At 49.2% G+C, this 11,714-nt stretch overlaps 2 protein-coding genes across 2 annotated transcripts; one reads left to right on the forward strand and one right to left on the reverse strand.

Moving 5' to 3' along the window:
- Positions 1-63: 63 nt before the first annotated feature.
- Positions 64-2,613, reverse strand: SFT2D3 (SFT2 domain containing 3). Its single transcript, XM_088470494.1, has one exon. It carries the CDS (start codon positions 2,519-2,521, stop codon positions 1,916-1,918), a length of 606 nt encoding a protein of 201 aa, XP_088326620.1. The 5' UTR covers positions 2,522-2,613; the 3' UTR covers positions 64-1,915.
- Positions 2,614-2,680: 67 nt separating this feature from the next.
- Positions 2,681-10,950, forward strand: FTSJ1 (FtsJ RNA 2'-O-methyltransferase 1). The gene is made up of 11 exons (XM_088470493.1): positions 2,681-2,778; positions 4,481-4,609; positions 5,049-5,118; positions 5,208-5,307; positions 7,063-7,141; positions 7,298-7,350; positions 9,337-9,390; positions 9,473-9,575; positions 10,225-10,308; positions 10,413-10,516; positions 10,604-10,950. The coding sequence occupies exons 2-11, from the start codon at positions 4,489-4,491 to the stop codon at positions 10,817-10,819; spliced, it is 984 nt and encodes a 327-aa protein (XP_088326619.1). The 5' UTR covers positions 2,681-2,778; positions 4,481-4,488; the 3' UTR covers positions 10,820-10,950.
- The last annotated feature ends 764 nt before the right edge of the window (positions 10,951-11,714 follow it).

Here is an 11,714-nt window from a genome sequence, read left to right on the forward strand (position 1 = left end):
ATCTCAGAGGAAAACAAAATTATAATATGTGCAATTTCATTCTGGAATTATTATTAATAGGAATTGAACAAAACTTTTTTAATTGTGTTAAAATAAATATACATCTTACCAAAACAAGGCTACACCTAAACGAGAAAATTACGTAATAATCTTTCACTACCTTAAAGATCAATAAAAGTATGTTTCAGCAATAACTCACTAAATACCCCTTTCAAAAATGAAATTACCAGGTAAAGCACTTTTACCCGGGACTTTGACCTCGTTTTATACCAGAGTCGGAGACCTGTCAATTTCGACCCAGGTTGACCCTTTCACACAGAAAAATGACTCGTGTTGATCAGCAAATTACCGGGTAAAAGTACTTTACCCGGTAACTTTGTTTTCTGTGTGAAAGGGAGGGTCAGGCTAGAACTGGCAGAAAGACCCAGAACTGAAATGCTGGGTAAGAGCAAGGATTTTAACGAAATCTTGCGTGAAAGAGTTATTAGATGCACTTTTCCTCTTAAAAAAAAAAATATGTGGCTGCGTATTATTCCCAGGACAACGAATATAAACTTTACGTCTACGATTTTAAGGCAAAGCTCAAGGTTTAGAGAAAGATTTTATTTTTTCCCTACGAGGTTTATTTTCATCAATCGCCAGATAAACCCTTTTGTGCATTGGATACAATTGTAGTTACCCATTGATGTTACAGAAAATAGTATGTGTAAAAAACAAACTTGGACAATACTGTATAATTCTCAGACAATGGAATTCCCATTTCATACTCTGCTTAAAGTGGCAAAATCATTGGGTTCATAAATGGTCCATTTTGAGGTGTTGCCGCTTTTACTGCAGTATCAAAATCCAGATATTGTCCACGTCTACAAGGGGAATTGTAGCGTAATAAGGCACATAAACGGGTGCTCCGTCTCACAGGTATTAGGGGCAATGCCTGAACCCCAGGTCCCAGACGCTAGGGCTGTGAGAATCAGTAAGAAGCAAAGTTCTCAGGAAACAATCTGCTGTATCCAGACCCTAAACCATTTAGAGTGAATCATTCTTCAATGTCTTCAGCACAGAATTGCTGTTACGTCAGTTTCTTACGACCCGGCTACATTTAGTGCCCACTCTACTAACACATCCTTCATCTCAGCCCCAGGCCAGGGACCCGCAGTTCCAACAGGCCAGAGATCCCAGCTTCAACATGGAGGTTCTCTCTATCCCAACAAGGGGGGATGACCAGGTTAGATCAATCAGGCCCAATGACAGTGACCCAGTGGGGGATGACCAGGACAGGTCAATCAGTTCCATCAGATATAGGGGCACCGGGACAGGTCACTCAGTTCCATCGGGATAGGGGGCACCGGCACAGGTCACTCAGTTCCATCGGGGGGGGGGGGGGGGGGAACGTGACGACGACCGGGACAGGTCACTCAGTTACATCGGGGGGAGGACGACCGGGACAGGTCACTCAATTCCCACGGTGGGAGGACGACTGGGACAGGTCCCTCAATTCCCATGGGGGCAGGGCAACTGGGACAGGTCACTTAGTTCCATCGTGATAGGGGGCACAGGACGCATCACTCAGTTAAATCGGTGTAGGGGGCACAGGACACATCACTCAGTTCCATCGGGGATGGGGGGCACCAGGACAGGTCACTCAGTACCATCGGGGATGGGGGGCACCAGGACAGGTCACTCAGTTCCATTGGGGATGGGGGGCACCAGGACAGGTCACTCAGTTCCATCGGGGATGGGGGGCACCAGGGCAGGTCGCTCAGTACCATCCTTGGAGGACGACTGGGACAGGTCACTCAGTTCCATCAGGCTAGGGGGCACAAGGACAGGTCGCTCAGTCCCATCGGATCACTCAGTCCCAGCAGTGGGGGGGGGGCAGGTTAGGTCACTCAGTCTCAGCAGGGGGAGGCGGTCCTCACACGGGCAGGGCTTTGGAGACCCCCTTGCGGAGCAGGGTCCCGCACAGGCCGCTGATGTAGCGCCTCCCGGCGGCTCCGCCCGGCAGCATGCCCAGGAGGAGAGCGGCGCCGGTGATGACCTGGGACGCGGCTCCCAGCAGGGTGAGCGGGGTGCTCCGGAGCCCCAGCGCCGCGTACAGCGTGCCCCCCAGGGCGGTGAGGTAGAGCAGGGCCCAGGGCTCGGGCTCCCGGAGCATGCGGCTGGGGCCCCGCAGGAAGGCTGCGGCGGCGAGGCCCAGCACGGAGCCCATAGACCACAGCATGGCGAACTTCCGCGCCCGGAGCAGTAGCAGCGGCACGTACAGGCCGGCCAGCCCGAAGCACAGAGCGCCCATGGCGGCGCACACCCCGGCCGCCAGCAGCCTCTGAGTCCCGGTCATCCCCGGCAGGAAGGGATCCGCGTCCACCGGGCTCCACGACCAGGCCGTACCGGGGCTGGAGGAGGGCAGCCAGGCCCGCCATACCGGCTCCGAGCGATCTGCGGGGGGAGAGGCGGCGGCGGCCGAGCTCCCGGCTTTATTCTGCGCCACGTACTCCTGTAACTGCCGGCCCAGGTCCGCCATCACGGCGACACTTCCGTCTTTGTCTCTGTGTGTGTGATTGTCAATAAAGCTGGGTGAATGTTTCCCTGGTAACCGTCCATTAAGATCATCACTAGAGTGTAATTTGTACGCTTATCTCTGGCGTCGGCCATTTTGTTAGAGCCCAATCTGGTGTTGGCCATTTTGTTAGAGACCAATCAATTTGCTAGCTTGCTGCTTTGAGCTCCTCCTCCTCCTCTCGCATTTTGGGGATACACAGCTGAGAGAGGGAGGTGGAGGTGAGTACATGCCTGGACCATGCCAGGAGACCCAGTAATGACCATTCTCCATATTCCCATTGCTGCCAGCACATCTATAGCCCTGGCTACTGCTGCAGCAATTCCACCAGACATGAACAGCTTGTGGCTTCTCTCTGTCTCCTGTGGGGTTACATAGGCTGCCAGGGCATGCTGACACTTGTAGTCCTACAACATCTGTTACTTAACCCCCTGCATTATCCTTCATACTCCCAGTTTAGTCCTGTCCCTCAGGTAATGCCGGATCCCCCCTGTCCTATATATATATTCGGTCATTTATTTGCCATGCTCCTGTATTTCCCATCACCTGAAATGAATAGAGTATTAGGGGGACGTGACCGCAGTGTATGAGGAAACTATAATTATAGTAAGTTACAGCACCTATAAATTAGGGGTAAATGTAATTCAGCTAGTAGTTGCCTGCAACTCGCAGGCTCTTATATTTACCCCATAAGGAGAATATTTACTAAAGTGAGAGTTTTTAGAAGTGGAGATGTTGCCTATAGCAACCAATCAGATTCTACTTATCATTTATCTAGCACTTTCTAGAACAGGGATGGGGAACCTCAGACCTGGGGCCGTATAAGGCCCCCGGAGTCAGTTGATCTGGCTCTCAGATCTTTTTTCTGCTAGCCTCATCTGGCTAGCAGTGTGCCTAGAATGGTGCCCTGCGGCCAGAATCTATGCAGTAGTGCCGCCTGGAGTGTCCTTAGGACGCTTCAGACGGTCACACCGCTGCCCTTACAGCTCCCCGAAGCATCCTCAGGATGCTCCGGGCATTGCTGTAATCACTGGCGATTGTGGCCCCGTCCCCGTGTGACATCACACAGAGGGGGCGTGGCCTGCACTGGGCCCGCAAATAATATATATATATCAAAATGACCCTCGGCAGAAAAAAGATTTCCCACCACTGTTCTAGAAGATAATAGCTAGAATCTGATTGGTTGCTATGGGCAAAAACTCCACTTCTAAAAACCCATACATTAGTAAATATATCCCCATACGTCTATCTGACCAGAACCACATGCAGCATGTATTGTACTTCATGTAGGCTTTAATGAGTACTGCTGGGGACTATTATCCTAGCTCGCACCCTGTCTCCTTACTACAGTCCCCGGTGTTGCACGCACCTGATCACGACTTGCCTATCCCTGGCGTAACGCGGTATTCTGATTGATGACTTCCACCTCACACTGTGGGAGTGATGCAGAGTGGAAAGTAACTTTGACGGTACCATTTGTTGACAAGCCATATGTACCATGTATATCCGTATATATAAGAGAGCAGGACACATCGCGGGACCCCCCTGTGTCATTACGGTTTGCGTCACTTATACATTGATGAGACACCATTTGTTAGCTGCAACAGGCGTATTTTTGCTTACGTCCAGTTCTGCACATCCCGCATTTCTGCCAGCACCCCCTTACTGAACTTAGCCTACTTGAGAAGGCCCCAGTTATGCCCCTGGTCGCAAGTGTGGGTGTCCTTGAAATACGCCTGACTCTGCATTGCTTGTATGTACATGAAGCCATTTACGGGTCATGCACATTATGATTTAACGCAAGGTACGCTACGCAAACAGGCGCACCTTCAGATCTGCACCAGCCCCTGTATTTCTTCCATTCCCCCAGATAACTGCATCATCAATGACCTCTGTGTTGAGCTGTTTCTCTTCTCTTTTGAGGAAGCACCATGGGACGTTCCTCAAAGGACAAGAGGGACATCTACTACCGCCTGGCAAAAGAGGAAGGCTGGAGAGCGCGTAGTGCATTTAAGCTGCTTCAACTGGACGAGGAGTATCAGCTCTTCCAAGGTACCGTGGTTATAACATTACTAAAGTCAGTCGATTACGCTCCTGAGGAAGGGATAACGTGGAGTAGGCCCACATGGTGTTATGCTGAAACTTTATAAACAGCTGCTGATTATTATATTCACCGTGACCTTGCTGATCCGTTACATAATCCCTAGCACTGCGCCCGGGCAGTTCCGCCATAATACATTTCAGTTGCCATATACATCTTGCCATATTAGCACAACTCTCTGATGATTTACTGCACTGTCCCAGGATCCTTAATGAAGAATTTCACCCAAAGGTAAAAATAAAATTTTGGGTTGATCTCACTAAGATGATCTCCGTAAATACCCCCACATGACCATGTAGGCGGAGTGTCCCGATACAGCGTCAGTATTGGGTTAGCTAACACGTGCCCTGATGACGGCATACTGACGAGCCGCACCTCTTTGTCTTCCAGGGGTGCAGCGAGCGGTAGATCTATGTGCAGCACCTGGGAGTTGGAGCCAGGTTCTCAGCCGTAAGCTCAGGTGAGATGTTCTTCTATACTGCACCTCGTCTGGTAATGAAGTATCATCTAGAGCGGATGATGGACCTACTTGTCCTTCTGTCCACACAGGGCTGGCAGCGAGACTTCAGAGGTGAAGATTGTCGCAGTGGATCTGCAAGCCATGGCTCCTCTGCCTGGGGTAATCCAAATTCAAGGTGATATTACCAAGGTAATTTCTGTTGTGAAGTGTATGAGATCCAGCCATGGTTAAATGTTGAATGGAGCATTCAGTCGACTATAATTTGTTTCTGTCATCACAGCTTTCTCTGTAACTATAAGCAGGCGATGGAACAGTATTTAGCATCCCGCATAGACAGTGATTGGGCTCATGGTAATTGGATTTCTTTTCCGTACTTAGGGCCTGATTCAGAGCCGCTCGTAAGCGGCCGCTCGTTCGCTCCGAGCGATGTTCGCACATCTGCGCATGCGTATGGGTTTTAGTACGCATGCGTGAAGCAGTCAGTGCGGCCGAAAATCGTGTGCTCGCAAAATAGCGAATGCCTGCTAATTTGAGTGACAGGATGAGGCGTTTGTGGGTGGTAACAGGGGAAGGTGCTTGAAAACGGGGAGTGGAGATCCGAACGCAGGCGTGCCAAAAGGTCAAAACGGGCGTTTTAAGGATGTGCATAATTAAGAAAGCAGCGTCATCGACCACGTCAGTTGGGTATCTTTTAGCTCATTCGCCTTTCGATGTACTCGATTAATCTAATAAGAAAGGAGATGATGTATGATGCCAGCGGCCAGGGGGCGTTTTTAACAAAAAAAGTCTGCATGTTTTGTTCGCTCGTTCAGACATAGAGGCGTCAACAGACCGCAAAGAGCGAACGGTCAATTTAAATAGCCAGCCCCTTTTTCTGGACGAGCGAGCGCAAATAGCGTCCGGCTCTGAATCAGGCCCTTAGTCTTCATTCTAGTACCCAGCACCTGCTCTTTCTAGCCTGGGGTGTCGCTCTCCGCTCTGGTGCTTCTAGCACACTCTGGCCTGTATCTCAGCAGTTTGTTGCACTAGCTGAGTGTGCTAGAATCACCAGAGCATAGAGTGACACCCCAGGCAGGAAAGAGGAACTGCACGGGATGTGACAGGTGCCGGTTGCTAGGATGAACACTAGTAATGGTTTACCCAATTCCAAATATCACTCATAGTTGAATCGCCAAGGCCACAATTTGCGCAGAAGTAGCGCTGTCCTCCCCTTAGAAATTGAGACTGGTCGTTGATCTCCGCAGTATTCTTGGGGGTTAATTCAATCAGGAGTGATTTCAGTCATTCAAAATTGCGGCTTACAAATCACACACATCGCGGCATGCTTCCTTGAAGTGCGCTCTTGACAATTGCGTAATTAAGTTGTAAAAGGCAATTTGCGGGCATCGCAAAGATGTCACCCGTCATTCCCCACCTTTTTACCTGCTCATAGTGTTCATTCTAGCACCCTGCACCTGTCACAACCCATCCAGTTCCTCTCTCCTGCCTGGGGTGTCACTCTCTGCTCACTCAACTGATGCAACAAACAGCTGAGATCCATACCAGTGTGTGCTAGAAGCACCAGAGCAGAGAGAGTGACACCCCAGGTAGGAAAGAGGAACTGCACAGGTAGTGACAGGTGCAGGGTGCCAGAGTGAACACTATGCTCAGGTAGTGTACACAGTATAATGCAATTTTGCCATGTTAAGTGATTGTGGATTTATAATTGAATTGCAAAAATAATGTGCGCTCCGTTTTGACCCAGTTCGCTGCTAATTGAATCGACCCTTTTGTGTCCGCTCCGGCAAACACAACCACAGCTCTCCATTTTATATCCTCACTTTCTACCGTCTCTTTTCATTTCAGCCATACCGCACCACCAGAGGCTACACAAAAATGGCAGCCGGAGATGAGTGATATAATATTGGTAGCTGACCATGTTCCTTTTTGGTTTTCTTCATTCAGGTTTCCACAGCTCATGAGATCATTCGTCACTTTGAGGGGCAGCCAGCGGACCTTGTGGTTTGTGACGGGGCACCAGATGGTAAGCCGACCGTTCTCTGTCCCCCAATTGCCTCTGGTTGGGATGTCCCATTCCTTTTGCTTTCTGCGCAGTTACTCGCTCTTCTTCATTTTCGTCCCCCCCCCCCCCCGGTAAACGTAGGCGAGGTGTCTGATATCTCTTATTTTTGGCTTGTAGTAACCGGCTTGCATGATATTGATGAATATATTCAAGCACAGCTTCTACTGGCGGTGAGTCTACATTTTCTTGTATTACAGGTAAAGATATTTCCAATACTTGGTAGGATATTAGAAAGGTTTTCCTAGCTTACGGCAAATAATTTAGAAGTTGGTTGTGGCATGCTGCCATATTTCCAAGAAACTTTATTCCAAGTCACTAACTTACATGTGAGGGGTTAACTGACTGGTTAGCAGCAATGTACGATGTATAAAATGTCATTTATTTGCTTTAGCTCATTATTCTGTTTGGTTTCTTATATTTTTTGTATTTGAATAGATAGTAAGTGCCGTTACATTTTCCTAGTCCCTGTTCTATAACACAAAACACTGTTCACTCTCTGTTGGTGCCTGCTGCCCATTTATCACACCATTTTGCATTCATCATTATCCTGCATTGTTTACATGCCTGACTATACACTGATCGTCCTGCATGTGCTAGATGTTCAATATCGAACATCCAGCACATACACCAACTCCCAAACAACTATAACGACCTGCGATCGACTATCGCGGGTCCCTATAGTAAACAGGCAAACATGGTCGATATCGGCCATCTGTGCCCACGCATCGACCATCGTTTAGGGAACAGGACGATATGAACGATAACGATATGATCGATATCATTATCGTTCATATCGCCCTGTTATATCTGACCGTGTGTACGCACCATAGGATGGACTAGATCAGGGGTCAGGGAACTTTTTTACCTTTTACCCCAAAATATATTTAGATACGCCAACATTAACCTCCTTGATTTGAAAGGAAGGAAATCATATAGTAGTGCCCCCATATAATGCCCCTGTAGTAGTGCCCCCATATAATGCCCATGTAGTCGTGCCCCCATAGTTATGCCCGTGTAGTCGTGCCCCCATAGTTATGCCCGTGTAGTCGTGCCCCCATATAATGCCCCTGTAGCAGTGCCCCCATATAATGCCCCTGTAGTAGTGCCCCCATATAATGCCCCTGTAGCAGTGCCCCCATATAATGCCCCTGTAGTAGTGCCCCCATAGTTATGCCCGTGTAGTTGTGCCCCCATATAATGCCCCTGTAGTAGTGCCCCTGTAGTAGTGCCCCCCATATAATGCCCCTGTAGTAGTGCCCCCATATAATGCCCCTGTAGTGCCGCTTGTACTAAAAACCCACTTACCTTAATCCCCGCTCCTGCATCCGCCGCCGTCCTGTCCGCCCGGCTGCTCCTTGGACCTATGGGAGAGACGTCATGGCATCTCTCCCATAGTGCACATGGAGAGAGGCGGAAGCTGGAGTTCAGAAGAGAACTGCAGCCTCCGGCTAACGCGACGCTGCAGGGAAGGAGCCGGGCGCACGCTGGTAATAACATCTCAGCGGGTGTCCGGCTTAGAGCCTCCCTGCGGCACAGCCGGGCATGCATATGAATCATTCTATATTATAGAGTGATTCATATACATGCCCGGCTGTCCGTCCATTACCCCAATATAATTTTTACCCCATATGGGGTAACTTACCCCTGTTCCCTGACCACTGGACTAGTGGAATACCCTAAGTCACTGATTTTCTGAGGGTTTTTGTAGTTGAGCTGTGTGATAAAACTAATACAGTATTTCCTGGGTAAACCGTGCTGCCCTGACCGCTATGGGGTGATTCCATTGTTCGTGCACCCGCTATTGCCGCAGGTTTAAATATTTTGTTCTTCATGGCGGCCAATCAAACTGCGATACAGCAGCTGATGGAAGATACGGTCAGGAGTTGGCCACTGTGTGGGTTTACAGCAGACTTCCCACCGCACTGACAGGCCGCAATGAAGATTCAGGGGACGCAGTGTCCTGATCAGAGAGGCGAACGGCCTGAGCTCATCAGTGTGTGTGGCCAGACCGTACGGTGACTGTCAGGTGACTCTCGTCTCCCGTTGTTGTATCACACTGTAGGTGGGCAGCCTAAAGTTCCACCAGAGGTGACAATTACATTCCGTGGCTGGACCATGTTTGCCCATCTAGTAACACAGTGTCTCCTCTCTCACAGGCCCTGAACATCACCACTCATGTGCTGAGGAACGGAGGCACGCTGGTGGCTAAGGTGGGTATCCCTATTCCGTATAACTTATCTTTATATACTGGGAAACTGAGCCCATTACTGACACGTGGACCATCGTTTTCAGATCTTTCGAGGTAAGGACGTCACCCTCCTGTATTCCCAGCTGAAGATCTTCTTCCGAGAGGTCACATGTGCTAAGCCCCGGAGCAGCCGAAACTCCAGCATCGGTAAATGGTCAGGACAGGAAGGATGTATATTTACCAAATAGGCAAACTACGCTCATCCCTAGGGCACAGCTCAGGGGTTTACATTGATTTCTATTTACATTTCCCCGTTAGAGATGTTGCACTTGGAGATGTATTTACTAAACCCTCTTGTCTTTGCATTTCATATTATAACCCTTAGAAATTCAGCTTCCATAACCGCCGACAAGTGGTCGGTTAATATACCCCGTGAGTTTAGATTTACTGAATGTTGATTTTTTTTCAAAGCTGACGGTCATCGGCGGTTTTGACCAACGCACTTAAGGCTGCAACAGGAATCGGGGCTAAACAAGGCTGGTCTGTCATTGATTGGCAGCTTTTACCGATAGTTTTAAAACAACAATCATCGGCGACTTTGAAAAACTGATATTTAGTAAATCTACCCCCTGGTGTTTACAAAGCACCAATTTTCCCCAGTAAGTAATGGGGGTGAGTGCGTTGGATAGTCATCAGCTTGCCGGGTTCACCGATTTAGGGCACTTATAGGTGGGGTTCAAGAGTTGTTTAATAAAAATGCAATGGGACAGTTATAACATGACGATTCTAAGATTTAGCCACTTACAAGTGATTACACTATTACTCCAAGTCGTTCATCTTTACTTCTCCCCCACAGAGGCGTTTGTTGTGTGCCAAGGCTACAGCCCACCGGAGGGCTACATACCCAACATGTCTAATCCCCTTTTGGATCACTGCTATGGTGAGAGCACCGGTTACATGGGGTCACTCCAAGGACCAGATATGGACATGGTCTCATGCTCTCCTGTAATCAGCTATGTTATACATTTATTCATCTCTCTCCAGATGTGGACTTCAACCAGCTTGAAGGTCCTAACCGTGTGATTGTACCGTTCCTGGCGTGTGGGGACCTGAGCGCGTATGACTCTGATAGGACCTACCCTCTCCAGGTAAGTGTGTGGGAGCGCTCAACGTTAGGAACCCTACCTGTGCTTAAGCACCTCACATCTGTATTCACAAGCTCCCGTTCCCTGCAGTTGGATACCGGTAAAGAATACAGCTACACGTCGCCAAATCAGCCCCCCATTCACCCACCGTACGAAGAGGCCTGCTTCTTAAAGAAAAACAATCTTCTTGCCAAAGAGAGGTCACCGTCCCCTTTGGATAAACCCCCTAGTGCAGTAGCCAATGAGGAAGAGAGTTCCAGCGTCTGCGATGGTGCTGCCGTCCAACGCCTGTCTATTTCCTCCTGACGTCTTTGTTGTTCGTGGGTGAAGATTTTATGATTCAATGATTTATCTGTGCTACATATTTTATACACGAGGAAACAATTCTCTTTTATTTATTAGCATTTTAATTTGTACAAAATAAAGGCAGCTTTACTCCTCTTTATTAAAGCTTGGAGTGTGTATATGGGGGGAGGAGAGGGTGCGTCGGGGAGTAGGTGGAAGGAGACCTGTGTTGTAGAGAATGGGTAACATACAATATTTTATATACACAAAAGATTATTTCACTTATTTGTGATCCAGAGTATACATTCAGGCTGCTCATTGTATTACCTGCACTTCCTATAATAAGTCCATCACGTGAGGATCATTCCTGGAAGTGACGGCCCAGCCACAATCCATCGCATGTGTTTCCAGTCTCTACAATACAGTTGTGCTTCTTCCTGTGTAATGAGGTTCTGCTCACTGTATAATTAACCCACAAAGTTCCACCCGGTGCCTGCACGCGCTTTAATAGCCATCGCAGGAAGCATTCTGGACTTCTTTCAGACCCGCTCGCAAGCGGGTCGATGGTGAGGGCCTGCGCACGCACTGCGCCTGCGCAAGCCCCGGAGCGAGTGACAAATGCACTCGCTCCGGGGCTCGCTACAAAAGGGGCGGCTGTCGATGTTGATCAACAGCTCGCCCCGTTTTGTAGGCGGGGTGGGGGGGGGGGGTGGGACAAACGGAGGCGTTCCTGAAGGAACGCCTGCCGTTTGTAGGCGGCCCTACTGACATCACCAGTGATGTCAGTAGGGAGCTTCCTGCTCTGTTAGAGCAGGAAGCTACCTGGGGCTTGCGGTAGACGAGACCCTACCGCAAGGGTCTTGTCGCAAGCCGCGATGGTCTCGACCATCGCGACCATCACCTAGTCACTCGCTAA

The sequence above is a fragment of the Taudactylus pleione genome, unplaced genomic scaffold, assembly GCF_031769625.1.
Source record: "Taudactylus pleione unplaced genomic scaffold, aTauple2 ptg000013l, whole genome shotgun sequence".
Lineage (NCBI taxonomy): Eukaryota > Metazoa > Chordata > Amphibia > Anura > Myobatrachidae > Taudactylus > Taudactylus pleione.

Bases quoted from the DNA above. Each gene is read 5' to 3' on its own strand.
- SFT2D3 (XM_088470494.1), bottom strand. From the start codon at position 2,521: ATGGCGGACCTGGGCCGGCAGTTACAGGAGTACGTGGCGCAGAATAAA.
- FTSJ1 (XM_088470493.1), top strand. From the start codon at position 4,489: ATGGGACGTTCCTCAAAGGACAAGAGGGACATCTACTACCGCCTGGCA. The intron at 5,119-5,207 runs GTGAGATGTTCT...CTGTCCACACAG, and splicing joins GTTCTCAGCCGTAAGCTCAG to GGCTGGCAGCGAGACTTCAG. The intron at 7,351-9,336 runs GTGAGTCTACAT...CCTCTCTCACAG, and splicing joins AAGCACAGCTTCTACTGGCG to GCCCTGAACATCACCACTCA.